Below are 21,992 nucleotides of genomic sequence, written 5' to 3' on the forward strand. Positions count from 1 at the left end.
CTTCAAGGAAAGAAAAACCCCAGGGACTCGGTATTGCGTTCGTATAAAAACAACCAATCAGCGCCTCGCTTACTTCTCCTCTGTAAAGTATTATGGGATATGGACTTCGCGCCATGTTGGGTCCCCTGATCGTCCAATTTCGTCCCCGGCTTTTCTCGATATATCGGAAAATTTGATTAAAAGTACAACAAATTCCGAGTATTTGCAGATATCACCAAGTTCTAGAAGACCCAGGGAGCAGCCATGGCCGGGATGGAGGCCGTACGGTCTTTTAATAACGAGGTAAGGCGAGGGGAAGTTGGGGAGGTCGGGCCGGTGGAATAAAGAACATGGACGGAGGCGTTTTCCTCATGTGGCCCCTAGCGTGGCGTCCGATTTATGGAAATTATTCTTCAAAACGACGCTTTTCATGTATTGTAGCTGCCAAAATATTTGCATGCAATAAACATACATAGATTGTGTAATTCGGGAAAAAATGTAACTATCTATGGAGAAAGATGTTTGAAAGATCGCAAATATGAACCGCTTGGAAAAACCACGTGCCTGTATATGGGCAAAATTACGATTCTTGTGCATGACGCGAGGAGCGCTTTTGATCTGCTACGTTTATTATGTTACCACAAAACCATTTGCAGAAGCGATGTTTGGATTTCGTGGCGTCAAATTATATTTTATTCAGCGTGGTTTCGGGGGGAGGGGGTTAGGTTATATAAATTATGATTGAATGATTGGATTTGATGTTGGTAGTTTGGTTTTAATGTGTAAATTATTTTTGTGACCTTTATGATATTTCCTTCATGATAACTATTTTTATCCATGATTGTGTAGTGTGTACTGTATATGAAGTTTTGAATATATGAAGGCTGAAGCACTACTACTACTACAGTACATTATTGTTATCATATTGTATTTCATTCATAATCAAATTTATTGAACTCTGGTAATACATGTATATATGAATGGATGAAGAATGCTGTTGTATGAATTATGTATTATTTGTTCTTGACCTTGAAATTTCATAATGATTGTATTCTGAGTAGGGCTGTGTACTTGAAAATGTAAATGTATGTAGTACCTGTAAAAAAACTTATCTAGGTACAGGTCCAGACCTGAACTTCTGGTGTACCTGGTGTACAAAGACAGCAATCTACCTCTGAAAAAGACTAGTTGACTACATTTAGAACTTGCAGATGATCCAAATTTGTTCAGGTACATGTTCAAACCTGTACTTTAGTTAAAATTGTTCAGGTACTGTACACAGCCTAATTCAGAGTCTCTGCTGTGTTGATATGAGGGCCTGCATGCCCTTTTCCATTAACTGTTATGGGCTTTTTTAATTCCATGGTTAAGCGTTATTAGTATAGCCTGTCAATTTACCGTTAAGTGTTGCTGACCGCCCTGAATTTACTGTTAATTGTGTCAGCACTGCGTAATTTGCCGTCAACCGTTGCCATGATCCCCCCATGCAGACCCTCTTGATATGTTCCTTGCTTGAAAGCCTTGGTGGAACACATTATAATGTATGGTAAAGGAGGTCAGCTTCTTTGGCCCCTGGACAGTTTGGCCCCAACATTTCAGCCCCAAGAATCCAGGAAAGCCTAGGTTGTGTGTGTGCCATGTTTGGCAAGAAAATCTATCAGGTAGCAAAAACTTAGATAGTTTTGCCATTGCTTCCTTTTACTTTACTTTAGTATTTTGGTTGGTTTCCTACTGATAAATGTGATCTCGATGGATGGAGTTGTTATCTCTCATGTATTGTAGTTTTGTATACACTCTCGTAGGAAGGCTTCAGAGTTCTTCAAGGTAGCTATAGCTTGCTTTAACTTTTGATCAATTGTCTTCATGGTATGAGTGTTCACTTATTTGTGATACAAAACTGTTTTGTAGAACTTCAATGTACTGAACTACCACTGGTATTTGGCATACTTTTTGGCATACAACTACTTTTATTGATAGTGGAAGTGTGCTTCCAGATCATGACATAGCCGTGTTGTACATACCATACACATGATGACAAATTTCTCCTCTGGAATTGCTTTTTCTGAAACATTGTTTTGAAGACACATCAAGCCAGATAAATATGTGATATTCCCAGCTTGTACCCTCTACAATTGGATTAGCCTGGGTGCCAAATGAGAGTATGGGAGTCCCAGTAAACTAATGACACTCAGGCTACAATTAGATTGCGTTGCTGTCCCAAAATAGATCTTGTGGCTCAGACCCTCTGTAGAATTTATTCTTTAGAAAAGTCTATGTATTACCAGGATTCTAAAGACATCATTTTTTCTGCATACCTGAAGATTGTTTTGGTAACATGACATTGAAAAATCCACACCAGAGTCAGACAAATTTTGCCTGCACCACTTGTGATCAGACTTTAGAAAGGATCACACTGAAAATGTTGTGTTTTCAGTACCATTTTTGTGGGGTTGTGGACAACATAACTTCATAAGTCAGAAGTTGTGGATGATCCATTGGATTTTTGTCATATTTGATGTGATTTGTGTATGGTATTGGCCCTATCGGGGAAATAAATGACATCTTTGATTGGATACAGCTGATTGGATACAGGCCCCCTAGTGACGTTCTACTGACACTGCAGCAGAAGTTATGGCTTTTGTATACAGCCTGAGTTCTGGACATGCTATGGCTGTCATTTTCTTAATTTTCATTTAAAGGATAATCTTAGCCTTTACAGGAGAAAACTTTCCCAATAGATCAGTTTTGCAATTTAGAGTAATTACTTCTAGGTATTGAAGTATTGTTTTGAGTGGCCTTGAGTTGCATTTGTTTCATGTCCAGACAGAGTAGGTTGACCAGGAAGGGAAAGGAAGGGTGGGAGGGAAGATTTTCTCCATGTTATACTTTATAGCTTCATTTTCAAGTCAAATTGAATTGTTTTGAAGATTTATGAAGGGTTACAAGATTCTCCCCTTCGCTGGAGTGGTTGAAAGACAGTACAGTATAGGGGCTAAATCACAACTTAGGGGGTCCAAATCACAGTGTAAGGTCCCCCTATGCTCAAACAGTCTGTAAGAACCCTGCCCAGGGATTGGGATTCAGGTCTGGTGTGATGATGCACAATGAATTATGCAATAGCCTTGTCTTGTGATGCAAGCTAGCAATTGTTGCAATGTAATGGCCACCCACTGTCATTGGGTTTGAAGTGTGGACCCTATTTACATGCAGGCTAAAACCTGACGGTACAAACACTTTCTATGCATGTGTACGAAAACTGCCCATGTCAAATTCTTCCTGTGTCAGTGTGTGTAAATTTGCCTTTCTTAAAGCATGTCAAGAACATACGTTCAGATTGTACACTGGCCCTCGAGGTAATGTACATACCTGAAAGCAGGCTGATTTGTACGAAGGAAAAAAATTGATGTACATAGACTAGTTTTCATATGCTTGTCCTTTTCGTACCATCAGGTTTTTGCCCTTATGTAAATCGGGTGACATAGTTCTCCGCATATTTGACTTGGGGACATTCCATCCAATGAAATATTGTGGCAAAACTGGACTCTTAAAATAGTTAAGTTAAATTTAAGGTCAATTTTCTGGTCATTCTTTTGTATCAACCCTAGCCTGTGTCTTGGGGCCCTTGTTGTCTTGCCAGATGATCTGCAGCTTCAGTCGCTCTCTGCGGGTCTGGCTGGCTGGCCTCTCGTGGCTGGTACAGCCGATTCTTGCAGGGCAGGCTCTGCCATAGAATCGGCAGCAGTACTCCTGTGTTGTGCTTTTCTCCTCTGCGAGTCCCTTTCGTCTGCTCCTTGCGTCTCTGCCTTCTTGCTCTCTCTAGTCTAGCACTGCAGCTTTGAACAGTTCTGTCCCTTTGTGTATTGCTGCTCTCCAGTTACTTCTGTCGCTTGCTACCTTTTCCCAGGACTCAATGGAGAAGTCTTGGAGAGTGGCTTTGCACATGTCCTTAAACCTCAGCTTAGGCCTTCCTCTTGGTCGAACCATGTGCCTATCCCATAGCATACTGATATCTGTGAGGTAAACATGCAATGTTGCTGATGGATATCTTTGTTAAATGGCATCATACTCCTGCTGGTTTAAGTTAGGTACCAAAAAAATAATTGGACTCCACATGTACTATTATGTAGCTTCAACTATGATGATGAAACGATGTTGAAAATGAAAGAATGGCAATAAATCTAAATGTCAATATCAGACAGATTTCTTTATCCAGAATATTTGCAATTCCTGGATTTTTTTTAGCAGACTTTTCAAACTGCTGTTGTAATGTAAGCCTGTATTTGTATAACCTTGGTGTAAGCTTGGTATGTAGGGTTGTTTTTGTTCACTGGAATAGATAATAAGTTTATATGCTCCGGCACAGACAGTCCTTCTGATAGTAAATTTCCATTTGGCAGCTGTCCCAGATGATGTCATGGTTTCAAATTCAAGGGCATTAGAATGTTAGAGGTCAAATCTATAATTCCACTGACTAGAGTTTGTTGAGGATTTCTATACTTAGAAAATTTGAAATGGGTCTTTCTGTAGTCAGTGAATCCTAAAAATGCTTTTAGCATTTTGATAACTCCTCAGTTTCTGAGAAACATTAACTTGTGTTTTATTACTTATTTCTGCCAGCAGGACATGGAACTTTTTTCACTGCTCATGTCAGCTCATGACCATGCCCATTATCTAGGCACAGACCTTGATTTGCTTGGTCTTTGATAGGCACACCCGTGCAACCATCATTACCTTCGGCAAGAAAAAGGACATGTTAACAGTTTTTAGTAGCGTTTATCCACCTGTTTGTTTGTCTGTTCGTCTGTTTGTGAAGAGCATAACTCAAGAAGCTTGATATGCATTGTCATGAAACTTGGTAGGTGGGTAGGTCTTGAAGACACCTAGAAATGATTAGATTTTGGACCCTGCAGCAGAACTTCTGGTTTTGATATCTGGACATGCTAGTCAGAGTCACAGAGTTTGGATGGTAGATAGCTCTTGGGCTAGGGAAGAAGTGAGTTTGGTCTCCTAGCAGGTCTGGCTAGGTGTCCTCTAGTCTCATGTTGTCAAGATTGGCTTTCATCTTTTTTTGATTGCTGTCTTTTACCCTGGTGTAGGGGTTGTAGCTGGCATTGTGTGCAGCCATGAACATGGTAAATCTGTTGGAGCTACCTGCAGCTGTCTATTAACGCTGTGGTAAATTTCCATGTAGAAAAGGACACAGGCAGTACTAGTGTGAGCAACACTCACCTTCCAGCCACACAGTTGTGGCTGTGCAGACTGAAGATGGCCCCACCTTTGCTTGTGATTATCCAGACTTACTCAGTCCGAGGCTGTTCCAACTTTGCAACCTTTTGACTTTCCCGATTACAACGTACTTACCACCACCCAACTGTCCCCCAACAATCTCTGATACAATGTAGTTGTACACTTCCAGACTCTTAAAGGCTTTGAACTGTTCTGTACCGGAAAAATTAATTAGGTACTGGTCCAGCATACCTAATCCCTCAGTACTGATACTGTACCTAAACAATTTCACACTAATGATATGCCTATTTGTGAGCTAAAATGTGTAAATAGCTGGTCCCTCATGGGCAGGACAGCATGTTTGTGTTACAGACTGACAGTGTTAATTGCCCTAAAAGATCTGTTGCATATTAGTTCTGCTTCCTCTAGATGTCACTTTGGTCAGGTTTGTGTTGGAGGGTAGGAGATGATAATTGAAACATCTTACTAAATAGTTTTGCCAATGTTTTGTAACTGTACTATAAATGTAAAACTGTAAATGTTTATTCATGTTTCTGTCATTATGGAAGTAGTTCAGAAGAACTGTTGACTTGTTCAGGTACAGTTTCAGGTCCCGACCTGTACCTAAACCTGTGTACCTGCAGTTGTACCTAAAATTTGCTTAGTTACACACCTCTATCACTGATACCACAGTACAGTATTCCTAGTGATAGCACATTAGCAGAACGCCTGTGCAAAACCCTGAGTTTTCATGTTTTGTGTTCAATGTTTTGTCAACGTTGCATCAGAATTTTTGTCTGTTGCACACAATGTATTTTCAGACATAACATTTGAAAACTATAGACGGGATGTCATTCTTAGATGCAAATATATTCTGTTGTCCTGTTTGTTATTGTTGGCTGCCCCCTCCATGGCCAGTATGTCAGTTATGTCGTGAGGGATGATGTCTGTCACATGATCATTTTCAAGTACAGAGGTGGAAAGCTGAAAATGTACATGTACAAACTACAGTAATTGAATATTATGGCACCAGGGCTTGGAACACTTTGCTTGTTGCACTTTTATGCAGCTTTGCCCTAAGTTTTGGCTGTGAACTTGAGTATTTTCAAGTTAGCAAGCAATGGAATTTCAAATTCCAGGTTTGAAGAGAGGCAGTAAGGTTCATAAGTAGGTTTTGCTGGCATTCTACTTTGTTTGAAATTTTACTTTGGAGCTAAATTTTGTTCTGAAAATCTGAATTTTTAGGCTAGATGGACTTGTAGGACTATTCCCATAGAATATAAATTTCAAGGCCTGGACATAAAATGATAAAGTATAAGAGTGCACATCTTTTGAAAGTCTTTTCAATGATAATTCATACACAAAGGTATTGGGAAACATACATAATTGTATTTATGCCTCTACAATGTATAAACTCTTTTTTTTGCTGATTGATTTTTTTCTTTGTCACTGCAGTTGTCCTCTATTTACGAGTGCAAGCCACCAATCTCTCGGGCTAAGATGACAGCTGTCACCAAGGCGGCTATCAAAGCCATCAAGGTATGGAAAAGATAACCGTTGCTAGGGATGCTTATATTTGTTCTTTCATATCAGCAATATTTTTTCCATTGGGTATCGTTTACAGCTGTCCTGCCAGCCTGAAATGTTTTGTCATCTCAATTTTGTGTGATATAATATTATGACTAGCGGCAAAAACAACACTCCCTGGTGCTAACTTCTTTTCTTCCCACAGTTTTACAAGCATGTGGTTCAGAGTGTGGAAAAGTTCATTCAGAAGGTAAGGCTACGTATACGCTGTCTTTAATTTATTATCCACACACCACAATCATGATGCTTTTGTCATTGCAAGTGTAAGATCTTTTTACAATGTCCTATGACTGATAAGTTTATCAGTACAGATCTCAAATAATTTCCTATTTACACACAATCATGTAAGTTGTGCAAAATGCAATTAAAATTCATGCTTTTCTCAGTACAATTGCGTGCAGAAGACGTGCAATTATTGTTTTAAATTGCATTCATTTCTCGTGTAAAATGCATGTAGATGTCTGTGTAATCGCACATGGTTATGCGTTATAGATTACGTGTTCGGTGAGCAAAAACAGCCAAAATTTAAACTCGCAACTACTTAGTCTAGAGGCAGGGTCACTAGTCACTGGACTATGCATGCTATGTTACCGTAAGATTGTGTTGTACAGTGTTATTTGAGTTTATATCAAATGTGGTCCTTTTCTGTCTGTATGTAGTGTCGTCCAGAGTACAAAGTACCGGGTCTGTATGTGATTGACTCCATTGTGCGCCAGTCGCGACACCAGTTCGGAGCCGACAAGGACGTATTCGCGCCTCGCTTTGCAAAGAACGTCACATTGACGTTTCAGCACCTCTTCAAATGTCCCCCGGAGGATAGGGTGAGTAACTCATGTAACTGTTACATAATGTTGTAGTTTTATAGTAGGAGGGATTTAGACTCCTGTCACCATACATGTGAATGTGTTTGAGTAAGAATGAACAGAGCAGACCATTTGAAAAGGTAAACATTATGCATTTGCTTTGCAAATGTTACCTTTCTATTTTTCTCATTAAGGTTTGCAAATTTGTATATTTCTTGTTATTTTTTGCTGTAGGCTCGGGTTGTCCGTGTGCTGAACCTGTGGCAGAAGAACCATGTGTTCAAAGTGGAAGTGATCCAGCCTCTGTTGGACATGGCTGACCCTGAAAGAGCCAAACAGATGCAGCCAGGTCAGTCTATTAACTCTCAAGTTCCCTTTGCTGTCTTGTGATGTATTTAAGCCCCTTTTTTGATAGAAACATATTTCTTCTCATTTTAGTCGTGTGTTTTGAATACAGCACTCTTTTTTTAGGATCAGTTAGATGAAGAGACCATTTAGGATGACTCTGTGTCCCTGGAATGTAGTCAGGGCTTGAAATACTTTTTTTCTTTCTGCATACTGGTACACTGGTACAGGTAATGTTGACAATCACCTGCACCAGACACATTTTACCTGCACCACTCAGAATTTAGGAAGTATGGATCATACAAAAAACTGTTCACCAACATTCAGCTGTTATTTCGTTTACGCATCATAGCTATAGATAGTGACAGTCAATACAGCTAACAAAAATCCACATATGTACACCTACATATTAACCAAGCACATGGACTGGTGCAGGTTACGTTCAGGTAGACATCAGATATGCTTGCACAGCTCTAATTTTACCTGCCCTAACCTGCATATGCAGGTGGTATTTCAAGCCCAGACAGTGTAGTCTGTGTATATACAGTAGTACATGTACCATGAGATGATATGTCTCCTCTCATTTGATACTTAGCAGAACCAGAGCAGGGAAAGCACACCCAAGGTGAGAACTGCTAGAGTGGGAGATGCGTTACGCTGCTTTGTGTGTGCTTTGTTTGCTGTTGTTTCAATATTTATTAGAACGTTTTCTGGAAACCTGCTACCTTCCAAACAGCCAGCCTGCAAATCGTTAAGAAAGAAATCTCTTAGCTTTACAAGATTACTAGTCAATCCAGGACCTTCCAGTAACTGTTTTTTTGTCAGAATTTCAGGCATTTTTTGCTCCTTGAATGTTGACATTGGGACAGTGTTGTTTTAACTTACTAAGTGACTGAAATATTGACTTTGAAAATTGAATCTGGTTTCCAAGACATAAAAACTACACTGGATGCCTCTAAGTGTTTAATTGTCTCCCCAACAGCCACGACACCACAGCCATCCTCCTCCTCCACTTCCATGGCACCTATAGGAGAAACAGCTGCTGTCCCAGAGACTGCTGACCCTCTGAAGGCTGTACAACAACTACTGCTGGGCGGGGCACCTCCTGTACAGGTATGACACTTATATTTAGTGTAGAAGAACCACTGAAATAAAGACTAAGCTTTAACTTCCAACACTAACTAACATTGGGACTTGCCCCAAATTTTCGGGTAGAAGAACTACTGTTAGTTAGAATTCCTGTCAGAAGAATTCGTTGGCATTGTAGATGAAAATGTGACAAGTGTTTTGCTAGGAAAATCAGAAGGTTTTCTTTTGAATTGCTAATTTTGTCCCAGCTAGCATACATGTGTATGTTTGGATACATGGAAAATAATTTGGGAAATGCACTGGAGTATAGCTATGAGAAGTTCCTAAGATTTCGACTTCAGTAACACTTATGATATCACTATAACTTTATAACACCAATTTAAAAAAAGTAATGTTTCACATTGTCTTGGAAGCCACTGATTTGTTCATTTGACATGTTAGTTATTAATCATAGAAGTTTGAGATAAACATGAAAAAAAGCTGAAGACTATGGTAATTGTTGCGTGTTAAACTTAATAAGGGCTGGTGGTATTATAGAATAGTGGTCAGGACTAGCCTGTCAGAACCTATCAGCAACTATAAGACACAAAACAAATTTTTTTGTGTTCACCGATTGATGTAAAACTCCATCCTTACGTTGGCTTTTATAATTATAAAGCACGAGTTATGAATGATGTTTTTCCCCTGAATTCGGTGGTTTTTATTTTGCCTTTTGTGTTGTTTTTTCTCCCATTAGCAGGCTGTTCCCTCGACAGAACAGCTGCAGCAGCTGCTCCAACTGCAGCAGAGTCTGCAGAAAACCCTGCAGCAGGTCACGTGAACTTCCTTTGTTTTCTTCTACTCTTCTGTCTCTAACTTTCCTCATGTTTAGGCCACACCAATTTGATTTGTTGGTTCTCAGATTTTTTAGCGACTGGGCAAAAGAAAAAAAGACCTAGGCATCCTATGATAGCCCCAAATGCTATGAAAGGAGCCATGAAGTCAACATGATTGAATTTCAAACTTTTGACCAAACCACTGCATTGATGGAAAAAGTGTAACAACTCTTAAGAGAAGGGACTTTAACTGTTGGTGCCAAAATATCAGCATTTTGGAGATGATTCAGAGGCTGAAATGTTTTTTTTTTAGTGGGCCAATCCGTGAACCAACAAATTAAATTGGCATGGCCTTAGAGGATAGGAAACTGAAGCCATATTGTCTGCTCTTGAAGGGGCCTTATGTAACATTTTTGCACAAAAAATGAAATATTTTAATTAAAAATTTTCATTTGATGGCTATTTATTTCCACTTTTTAACATAGTTGTGCTATTATTTCACATTTCTAAAAATTTATTGTTGGCATTTCTGACATATATGGTTAAGTTTCATACTTGAGGCATATTTGAAATAGCCCAGAAACAAGCCATGTGAGAAGTCCCTTTTTGGGTACCACCCATAAATTTCTGGAACCAGCCTGTGATACAGACCTAAACCATTTCTGTCAGTGACATCACATTTGTACCTCACAGATATCAGTATGTTATGGGATAGGATTGATTCAACTTACTACTTTAAAAGAATCACCAGAAAATTGACTTTGCAAATCCAGTTTTGCCATTCTGAAATAGCTTTGGATGCCTTGAACTCTGGTGAAGTTGTGTCTCAATTTTCAAAATTGTTTACCACTTCTAGGTACTAGAGTCAAAAGAGCTCTCATGAGGAAGTATTACCTAACAGTGTTGTTCCCAATGCAGGCACACACCACTGGTATGATGGGTGCCCCTGGTGGAGGCCCCAGCACTGCCACCCCACCTAAACCTAAGGGCTTTAACAAGGTACAACAGTCATCCTTACATTATACTTCTAAAAGCATGTCTGTAGAACGTAAGAATAAGATGCACTCGTGCAAAACCCGGATTTTTCTCCGTTGCCGTTGGTCGTTTGGTTAATGTTGCATCAGAACTTTGCCTGTTTGCAGAGGATATCTTTTCCGAAACAACATTTCAACATTTCCCATCGTTAAATACTTAAACATATCTGAAACGAAACAATATGTTAGGGGTTTGTGTAGCTGCAGTATGTTCTGCCAATGTGCTCTTCTTAATATGTACAGTACATACTGTTCTAAACACTGTCTAGTACATATGTTAGAAACTGTGTTGCTGAGGTGTTCTTTTCATTCTGCACATCTACCAAGGTCTGGGTATCTTTTTATATATGCTCAGTACTTCCAACTGTGTGCCAGAGAAATGCCCTGGAGATGCTTTGCCACCACTGTGTTACCCATTGCTGTGGTGTCACAAATCTCCACACACACACACTGCCATGTTGTACTTTTCTTTAGGTTTTGAATTATGAAGCAAGTTGAAGCTGTAATTTTCATATGATTGAACAAAATGGACTTGCCCATTTTCAAGTCGTTGTCAAGAATTGACCAACCCACTGGCTTCTGTGACATCACGTTACGCAGATGACACACGTGACTCAGTGAGCAGTGGATCACAGGTTTCAGAAAGTCTGTAGCGGGCCCCGTCTTTGTTGAGGGATGGTTGCAGTGTCCAGGCCTGTAACACCTCGTGCCAGTTTCTTGTGCTGGAAATTACAGTTTAAGCTTGCTTTACTATGACTTCTACCAACACAGATGATCTTCTCAGATTTTCTTGGTGAATACTGTTTTGAATGAATGTGGACAGTTTTGAATGCCATGTAGCTTAGGGTAACCCCCTCCAACCATTCTATGCCTAGGCTCTTCTGGATGACTTTGATTATGGAGATGAGGATGAAGAAGACAGTAGAGACACAGGGAAGTACCAGACTCCCCAGGAACCTCCCCAGCCCACCCCTCCTCAGCACCAACACAGGTCAGTCATCAGTTTTACTATGATGTTTGTGAAGTCATTATTCAGAGCCAGCACTAATATGTTGAAATGTATAGTATAATCTACAAAATATCTGGAAACAAAAAAAAAAAAACTTATGGCTTTTCAACATTTTGACAACCACTTATATTTGGCCACCTGCAGAGGTCAACAGAACTGCAACTGGTACATAAACAGGAGTATCTTCATAATTCAACTATACGGTCTATAAGCTGATCCATTTCTTTGCGACATAGCGCAGTTTACTCCTGGCTACCTCTCACATAAGTCAATCTAGCCAGGATTCAAGAGTTTTGTCCGCACATCATAGACTCTGGGGATCACCTATTAATACTGTGTTCACACTCACTCTGTGTTCTGCAACCTTATATCAATGTCACTCATCATGATGCCCCCCTCCCCCCTACAGTGTTCAGAGCATCCTTGCCAGCCTGCCTAACGCAGACCTGCTGCAGCAGCTGCAGAAACAGTTAGCCCAGGCGCAGACATCTCAGGCCTCCAGCCTGCCGTCTGCCGCCCCCGCGCCCTTCCCAGATTTCCTCAAGCAGCAGGTCCTCCAGCAGCAACAAGATGAGTTCGACAAGGAGATACAGCAGGTAAGGATTGATTTGTCGGTGAAGCTTAGACATCCAGTTAGGCCACACCAATTTAATTTGTTGGTTCTTGGATTTTTTCAGAAAAATATGAAGCGACAGGACGAAAAAAATAAAAGTAGGTATAGGCATACTATAATTGTAGCCTCAACTACTACGATTGGAACAACGAATTTTGAACTTTTAATCATACCACTGCATTGATAGATGGATAAACTGCAACTAGGAAGAAAAGGACTTTCCTCAACTGTTGGGAGCAAAATATAAGGAAATTTTTGAGTTGATTCAGAACCAGAATGTTTTTGCAAATCAGAAAAATAGAAGAGGCGAATCTGAGAAACAACAAATTAATTGGTGTGGCCTTAATAAGATACGCCAAAAACAGTTCCTCAAGCACCTATGATTTGGGAAATGGTCAGACGTTTCAGGTAGCGTCCACTACCTTTTGTCAGTAAAACTGAGAAAAGCAGGTTTATAAGTACGAACTAAGGATTGGTTTGTTTGCTCTATTAAGAATTTTTAGTTTAAATTCCTAGCTGTAGTATGATTGGTAGTGTACAGTCAAACCTGTACTAGCGGTCACCTTGGCATTGCGGTCACCCGGCCATAACGGTCGGTTTTTGCCGGTCCCTTGAATTTTTCCCATTGACGTAAGCATTAAGAATCGCGTACATAGTTGTCACTGTTCAACGCGGTCACCCCATTCCGGTCCCGCCGGCTGTCAACATCGCCGATAGCGGTCACGGCTGGCCGGCCGTTACCCGCTAAGCACCACGTACGTAACACCACCCGTGCACCCAACCTCGGGCTACGGCCGTTAGGACGTTCAATCAAGCCTTATGATAATTTTTTGGCCGCTACATTATTAAAATGTGAACTGAAATTAGACTCCAGATGTGTATGAAATAAAGGAAAACTTGATTTTGACACGAAATTTTTGCGGTCGCTCGTGTTGACGTCTTTGATATCTGAAACACCATGTCGTGCGTGCCGCGGTGCTTTCAGTGGACTCGGCGAAGATTGCGGCAATCATCCTTACAAAAAACTTACGAATATCCATATTTGATTTTTCGATTCCTTGAAAAGCATAAATATGTGGCCAACTTCCCTTTTTCACGGGCATAATTCAAGAAATTTGGGCTGAGAAAATGCGTTTCGTGATTTTTCAAAATGGCGCAGGCAGCTCGCAACAATCAGGTCAATTGGGGTCATCGGAAGACTCCATTGGTTTGGAGGTAGTTGTACCGACTTTTATTAAATTTTATAGCATCGAATGGCGTGATTACATTACAAAAATATTTGAAATACATTATTAAAACTAATTTCCATCGTAAACTTAAGTCTGTAGTGAATATTCTACAAAATATGTAAGCCTGAAAGGAGCACTATTTTTGTTGACCACCACATTGGCATAATGGCAGAGGCAGACAACCCACGCCGGAAGAAACCCAAGCCGTAAACAAAGGAAAGTTTTCGCTACGTTTTCATGTTCAAAAATGACCAAAAAACGGAACATAAACGGCAACAGATGAACAATTATTTTACTGTTAACTAAATGGACAGCATCTTGGTACAAAAAATCTTGTTTACATGGTTGGAATTCGTTGTGGCGATGTCGGTCATGCGAAGCACTCACCAAAGAACAAAAACGTGGCGATGTCATTTTCTTCCACTTTTCGACTTACGGTACTAGTAACGTGGCGATTGCGGAGAAACGATGGCAAAAGCGGAAAGACAGACGTTGAACTTATTCCACAAGGTGGATGTGATTCAACTGACAGCGAGTGAGAAGGAATTATCGGTCGAAGGAGCTTAGATTAAAGGAGTTTGCAGTCGGAAGAAACATGGCTTGGAGTCGACAGAAACTTTGTTGCTTGATTCGCTTTCAAGTTTTCTGTAGGTAAACATCGATGTTACACGTACACAAGAACAGTAAATGGCAACCAGTGATTTTGTATATTTTAGTGGGAAGGTTTCATAGTCCCAGTAGATCAACTGAGTATCATGTCGAGTGCATGCAGTTTTGATATATAATTTTTTTTCAAGCCCACAACTAAAGCAAAAGAACAACAATTGAATTATAACATGTAATGTTACATTTGAAAAGAGACTTACCTGTGCAATGAATGTTTCCATATGTTTGAGAATGAAGACATAAATACATCTTTGTTCAATGGTACTGAAAGCATGTGTCGCTTGGGGGGGGGGGGCATTTCTCTATAGTGGTCACCTGGCCATAGTGGTCAATTTTGGCCAGTCCCTTGAGTGACCACTATAGACAGGTTTGACTGTACATGCATTAAAGGCTGTAGTTGTGGATCAGCTTGTCAATATGGAGGAATACAATGTAGTCACACTTTTAAGAAATGTCAGCTTTATGTCAAAAGTGTCAATTGCACATCTACCAAGGTCTGGGTGTCTTTTATATATGCTCAGTACTTCCAACTGTGTGCCAGAGAAATGCCCTGGAGATGCTTTGCCACCACTGTGTTACCCATTGCTGTGGTGTCACAAATCTCCACACACACAAAAGTTGTTCATCTGTGTTGGTAGAAGTCATTATGAAGCAAGTTTAAACTGTGATTTGCCAACACAAGAAGTTGACTTATCCGAATTTCAAACTGTGCAACTCTAGTCATTCTCAAGAAATGAGCAATCCACCGTTTTCTGCAACCTATGATACACTGCTTACCGAGTCATATGTGGTGGGTTGCTCATTTTGTGACAACGACTGGAGTTGAAGAGTTGGGTACATACAATTACTTGTGTTGGCAAATTACAGTTTAAACTTGCTCCATTAGTACATTTTCCCTTCATTAAAAGAGAAGTAGAAGTTCTGTGGGAAAGGCAAATTCCTGTACTACTTATCATCACAGGTCTCTCACCTATCACAGCCTCCCAAGGAACCGCCTTCCCAGGGTGCACCACCCCAGATGCAGCCGCCACAGAACCAAGGCCCCCCTCCACAGATGGCCCTGGGAATGCCCCCTGGCATGGGGGTTCCCCCCTAACATCCCCCCTCCGGGCCAGTTTCCGCAGGGGGCGTTCCCACCTGGTATGCCTCCCAGGTTCCCCCCACCCGGGCTGCCACCCCCTCAGGTAGGAATGGAATCTTCCATTTGGTGTAGACTGGGTGTCTGAGTTTCCACAGACTTTTTGGAAGACAGAAGGCAAAAACCCGTTTATTTGTATAATGCAATGTGCTCATGTTATAAAACATGTTGAATTATTTTAACACAATTAGTTTGTTACATTTTTCTTGATTGTCTACATAGATGCATCATTTTTGTTTTGATTTTTGCACCACTTTGATTTTACTTTAGTCTGTTTATAGTTTTGTTGCATACGTTATCAGTGACTTTTTGTTAATCGCTTGCTGCTTCGTCCTCAACGTAGCAATCCTTCCTACAGGCGAGCCAGGCACAGAGGCCGCCGCCGTTTAACGACGTCCCGCCACCAGCGCAGCAGCTGCAGCACAATCGCGAGGAACAACCGCAGATATTCGAGGAGCCATCCTGGGACAGGGAGAGAGACAGGCCGCCCTCGTCTCCGGTCAAGGAGAGGGAAAAGGAGAGTAGAGATCAGGAAAGGTATGAGGCGTACAAAAAAGCCTATTTATATTTTCCTGTGTGCATAATACTTTGTGGCGTCTGTGTAGTGTAGTGGTAGAGCATCTGACTGTCAAGCAAGGAGACCTTTGTTCAATCCCCAGGGTTGGACCCAGACGTTGTGCCCTTTGGAAAGGCACTTCCCCCCTCAGTTAAAGGGATCCTGGGCCCTACTAGGGTTTAGATTGGCACTAGGAAGGGCATCCAGCTGTTAAAAAATCTTGCTTCAAAAAAGGGGGGAAGACGTTCAACTGGAAGGAGAGAAAAAGAGACTTAATTATACATTTCTTCAGCAATCAAATTGTCACAAGTCAAAGGCTGTTTATTTGAAGTTTTCCTTATGCAATTTCTAATCTTTTCCTGTTGTCATTTACCGTTGTGAAATCCAGGTCTTCAAAGGATCGTTCCAGTTCAAGAAGCAGAAACCGCAGGTCTCGTTCCCGCGATCGTGATCGCGACAGAGATCGCCGCAGGTCGCGGAGGTCCAGATCGCGGTCTCGGGACCGCAGGCGTAGGCGGTCTCGCTCTCGGAGCGCCGAGCGGCGCAGGAAGGAAAGAGAAGAAGACCGGGAGAGGGAACGGGATCGAGAGAGGGAGAGGGAAAGAGAGAAGAAGGGATTGCCTCCGGTGAAGAAAAAGTCCCTTTGCAGTGAGTACAGATAGTGATCTTCAAGCTGTTTTTATATCTTCCTGTTTTAGTCCAGTGACATTTGTTCTAGCCAGCCTGAATTTTTCTTTGTCATTTCAATTTTGAAATAATTCAAGGGGTTTCCAAAAGTTTAGAAATCTTGACCGTCTACCATTCTATTTCCTGCATTTTGAATAGCAACTTTTGCTGGTAGACGTAGTTTAGTTTAATGACATCTCTTTCCATATTTTACCCGTTGATTTTTATCTGTCAAACATGACGAATGGGACAGTTTTTGTCCGTCCCAAGTGGCAAAATTGCGTCAAATGACAGGAAGGACGCTGGCTAGAACACTGATTAATGTGTACAATGTCATGTATATTCAAACTGTCATTACCTAATTGTTCTAAATGATACAGTATCTTCATTCATGCTCCACATAAAGTATGATTTTTCCTCCCTCTAGTCTGCAGCACTACCTTGTGGGTTGGCCACCTGGACAAAAAGACAACAGATGTTGAGCTGCGCAACATTTTTGAAGCAGTTGGGCCTGTTCAATCCATTGATGTGAGTTCTTTGGTGATAAAATTATCAGGGATACTCAACTACATACTTACCCAGTTTTTATGCGATGATAGCTAGCGAGAAATTTTGATTTTAAATTGGGTTTTAAGATGACCATGGATCAAAGACGGCACCTGCTATGTAATCTGTTAGGTCATTGGGACAGTCTACTATAGGACATGAGCTCTGAAATCTGCATCTCTGTCTTGTTTTGTCCATGTGCTTTGTGTTCAAGAAGACCAGATTCCGTGGATCCTCTAGGTGCTGTCTTAGACATGTTTGCCTGTATTGATCAACTTTGCTGTATCTTCTGTTCAGTTGATTCCACCTCGGGGATGTGCGTATGTCTGCTACGAGACCAGACTAGACGCACACACTGCTCTCAGCAAACTCAAGAACCTGCGGGTGGGCAACAGGCAGCAACCAGTACAGGTAGGTCATCCTGTCGGTGTCTGTCGAGAAATCTTTTTATGACGGTCAAAGATGACATGGAGCAAAATTTTCGGTCCGCCATAAGCGGCAAAATTCCCTCAAATGACGGAAAGACAGACAATGGCTAGAACACTGCATTGTTGTACTGAAATTACTGCAGAAGAAATGTTTGTTTTTTACAAATTAAGATTAATGATTCATCTCAACTTTTCTGATTCAGATGGCGTGGGCTCCAGGGAAAGGTGTGAAAGGGAAGGAGTACAAGCAGTACTGGGACGACCATGCGGGGACGACATACCTGCCCTGGGAGAAACTGGAGGGAAAAGATATGGAGAGCCTGGCAGAGGGGGGCTACGTTGACAATGAAACACTGCCCCCTGACCAAAAGAAGGGTACTGCATTTCATTTTTATGTATGACACAGTAGTCAGCTGCATTGTCTAACTAAATTTAAAATTGTACTGTAATTTTGTATAATTTCCTTGTGCTGGGCACTGATGTTTGAAGAAGAAAATGGTACCATCAGTATATTAAATTCAAGCTAGAAAGAATTAGTAAATCAATATATGAATACATAGAAAGTAATGTAAAACTTGGACAAACACATGTTGTGCAGCTTTGTCTGATGAATGTTGTTACCCGTTTTGCAGATGTCGCTCCCAGTGAGTCGGGCAGCCAGGAAAGCCAGGAGCAGAAGAAGGACCTGGGAGAGATGTCCCAAGACGAGCTGCTGGCCTTGGTGCCTGACAAGCCCCCCGCTGCCAGCCAGCCAGCCACGGCCGCCTCCGTACCCTCACTACCAACATCCATGGCACAGATGCCTGTGATGCCTAACCCTGCTGTAGTCCCCACCATGGTGCCCGGGTTGATACGACCCATGGGTTTCCCACAAGGCGTACCACCTCCCGGGTTTCCTGCCTTTAACCCAGCCGTCCCGCCCCCAGGGATGGCGCCTTTTGCTGCTATGCCACCCGGGTTTAACCCCAACCAGCCTCCCCCCGGCATGCCTCAGATGGTTCCGCCCCCAGCAGTGCCGCCGAGCAGCTCGGGAGCTCCGACATCAACCACAACCTCCTCAGGGCCAAACCCCCTCACCCCAGCACAGGCCGTTGCAGTCAGCACCGTCACAAGCCTCATAAACCAGCAGCGAGAGCAGCAACAGAACTCTGGGTTTGGTCTGATGCGACCCATGCAGAACCTCACCCCGGGCATGGGTGGTGCCGGCTCCGCGTCAGGACGACCCCCACTGCTGAACACACCCACGGGGATGGGGCTCATGCAGCAGAACCAGGCTGTCCGCCCCGGGTTAAACCAGGCTCTTGCTGGCGCCATGAACCAGATCAATCCATCCCAGCAGAACGCTGGCTTCAACGCAGGGCAAGTGACGCCGACGAAAGAACGACCAGACAGCAGCCCCTTCCCCGATGAGAAGACCTCCCCGGGTCCGTTCAGCCCCAGGCAGCCGGGCGGGCCCATGCAGAACCAGTTCCGCAGCCCAACTCCCAGCATGCCGGGCCAGATGCAGGGCGGGCTGAACCAACCACGACCTATGGGCCGCGGCCAGGCACCTAATCAGATGCAAGGGCTGCCATTTGGCCAACAGCAGAACCTCCCAGGGATAAGAATGAACATAGGAAGCCCCATCCGTGCCAGCGGGCCCGGTGGAATGGTAGCCAATGCCAACACCACGATGGCCCAGCAGATGCCCATGTCTTCAGGAGCGCCCATGACACCATCTAACATGCCCAACGCTCGCGGCATGGCTCCGGGAGGTATGGGAGGTCCCCGTCCGCTGGTAGCAGGACTGGCTGTAGGTGGACAGCCCCGACCTCTCCTCGCAAGTCCACGCATGCAGGGCCCACCAGGGATGATGCCACAAGCTGGCATTATGGGGCCTGGGATCAGAAATATGATGCCAGGACAGCGGATGCCCATCAGAATGGGGATGCGACCAGGTGTCCCCGGACAATTGATTGCAGGCATGCAGGGGCCTGGCGGTCCCATGGCCTTTAACCAACAGGGGCCGATGAGATTCCAGGGACAGACTCGACCAACAGGACCGCAGGGCCCAATGGGAGGATTCCGTGGACCACGTCCTCTTCTGGGTAACCCCATGGGAGGGATGGGCGGTGAAGGGGGACCAAACTTCCGAGGCCCAGGGGAAGGCAGAGTTTCACGATTCGAGGATAAAGATCCTGTTATGAATAACCTAGGGGCAGGGGACATAGACGAACGTTTTGCAGAGGGACCTCCTGGACAGAAGCGCCCCATGGACGATGGACAAGAACCATTTGAACCAGAGGGAAGGGATTGGAAGAGAGGTCGCGATGAGAGGTGGGGACGGGGAGGTTTCCATGATCGTGATGACCGTGAAAGGGACAGAGACTTCCGCGACCGCGGCAGAGACAACCGCGATCACCGTGAGCACAACTGGCACCGTGATGACCGCAACCAGATGGACGAGGGAGAGTCTGGTGGGAGTGGAGAGAGAAGAGGGAGTTTCTTCCGCCGTGCTGATCGTGATCGTGATCATGACCATAGGAACCGCTACGACAGCCGAGATCGCAGTAGAGAAAGACGCGACAGCGGTGGTCGAGACAGCGGCAGCCGAGACAGACGAGAAAGTGAGAAGCGCGAAAGCACAAGTCGTACCCGACAGGATTCTCAAAGTAACGATAAACAACCATCCAAGGAGGGTGGAAAAGGAGACAACCTAAGGTCAAGGCTATTGAATCTTGCCCAAATGCCTCAATCTGCTAAAAACAACGCAGAAGACAAGGCTGAAGAAAAACCCCAGGAAAATGATATCAAACAAGATCACCCAGTCCCTGAGGACCTGCCGCCAGTGAAAGATGAAGTCGTGCCGGAGGAAAAGAAACAAGCCCCAGCTGTGAATGAGGAGGAACTGGCTGAAAAGCCGGCTGTACCGCCTGCAATGCAACCTGAACCTGCAGTAAAAGAAGTAGACAAAGAACCACCGGTTATTTCTGAGGTCCCTCCCGTGATCGCAGATAAGCCAGCTGTCGAAACAGAGGACATCCCTCCTGTAAAAACACAGGACGTCCCTCTTGTAAAGGAAGTGTTAGACGCTTCTAATCCTGACCCTTCAGAATCCAACTCTGTTCCCAAACCAGAAATTGTGCCCGACCCGATCCCAACCAAAGAGGAAGTCCAGGCGGAGTAAACTATGTGCAAAAGTACTTCTCATGAAAACATTGTGTGCGTGGAAGCACCTTTTTGTTGAGCAATGGGTAGTGATGATCAAGTATGGACAAAGACGCATGTTTTGTTGGAAGGATTTTTTATTATTTCTGATATCAGGACCACGTATGATGCTGCAATTAAGTCTGTGTCCGAGAAGATTTTATGTGCAGAGTTGTTACACGTTTGCACGTTTTGTCTCCTGGATATGTGTTGTCCTTAAAGCCAGTGTTTCCCCGCAAATTTTTTTTTAACGAATAAATCTCTATTTTGTGATAGATCGGTTCTTGAGGGTTCATTTTGGGCACTGTCTTGGATATGAAGTAAACAAAGTTCATTGAGGAGAGAACAAAGTGGTACTAGGGCACATGGCATCCACCTGTGAAAGTTTGCTACACTGGTACCTTTGCAACATACCAATTATACTTGATTGTTGAGGCTTGGCCTATGGAGAGCCAAGTTCAAGCTACCCTGATTACTTAGGGTACCAATAGAAAAGGCCAGGGTCTAAATGTGAGCCTGTTGCAAGTAGAATAAGTTGCAGTTGTTAGGCATGAGAATTGTAAGAAAATCAAATTGTACATTGATAGACTTCTCTTGGCTATGTTTTGGCAATGGTAGTTTGTATACTGAAAAAATTCTATCCATATACTAGATTTTCTGTTTTTCAGCTCTCATGCCTGATTGACTGTTAAATGGGAAAAAATATGGTAGCTGTTAAGCTGGTAATTATGGCATGTACACCTGCCTTTCGGTGTACATATAGCAAAGTTAAACTGACACTGGCTAACGTTAAGGGTTGTTACCAAAACTCACTGCAAATTGAACATTTTAGTAGCAAATAGCATGTACATTTGCAAAGCAATAGTGTTAGGCCCTTCTTTGCTTTTGTTTTAGAATTTTGCCAAGTCTACTACATATGGCTATGGATAAAGTTTCCCTGTAGTGAGTTTTGGACTGTTTGAAAATTGTAGCCACCATTGCAATGTTAATACTGAATTGTTGAAATCTGTCATTACTGTGAACTAGGTACGGTAAGTGATGTGTTGGGAACCGTCCAAATGGACCTGGAGCTGTGAT

General features: G+C 42.9%; 1 protein-coding gene across 1 annotated transcript; it reads left to right on the top strand.

Annotated features, from left to right (window-relative positions):
- The first annotated feature begins 32 nt into the window (after nucleotides 1-32).
- On the top strand, nucleotides 33-21,628 carry LOC109464651 (splicing factor, arginine/serine-rich 15-like). Its single transcript, XM_019761664.1, is given in 19 exon segments — nucleotides 33-282; nucleotides 6,661-6,744; nucleotides 6,938-6,982; nucleotides 7,452-7,613; nucleotides 7,830-7,944; nucleotides 8,536-8,565; nucleotides 8,923-9,053; nucleotides 9,766-9,840; nucleotides 10,763-10,843; nucleotides 11,754-11,869; nucleotides 12,297-12,483; nucleotides 15,357-15,452; nucleotides 15,454-15,579; nucleotides 15,877-16,070; nucleotides 16,478-16,737; nucleotides 17,183-17,283; nucleotides 17,599-17,712; nucleotides 17,933-18,104; nucleotides 18,362-21,628. Coding segments are annotated over 19 exon segments (4,662 nt in total). The 5' UTR covers nucleotides 33-243; the 3' UTR covers nucleotides 20,896-21,628.
- The last annotated feature ends 364 nt before the right edge of the window (nucleotides 21,629-21,992 follow it).

This window comes from Branchiostoma belcheri, unplaced genomic scaffold, assembly GCF_001625305.1.
Source record: "Branchiostoma belcheri isolate BF01 breed outbred unplaced genomic scaffold, Haploidv18h27 scaffold14, whole genome shotgun sequence".
Classification (NCBI taxonomy): domain Eukaryota; kingdom Metazoa; phylum Chordata; class Leptocardii; order Amphioxiformes; family Branchiostomatidae; genus Branchiostoma; species Branchiostoma belcheri.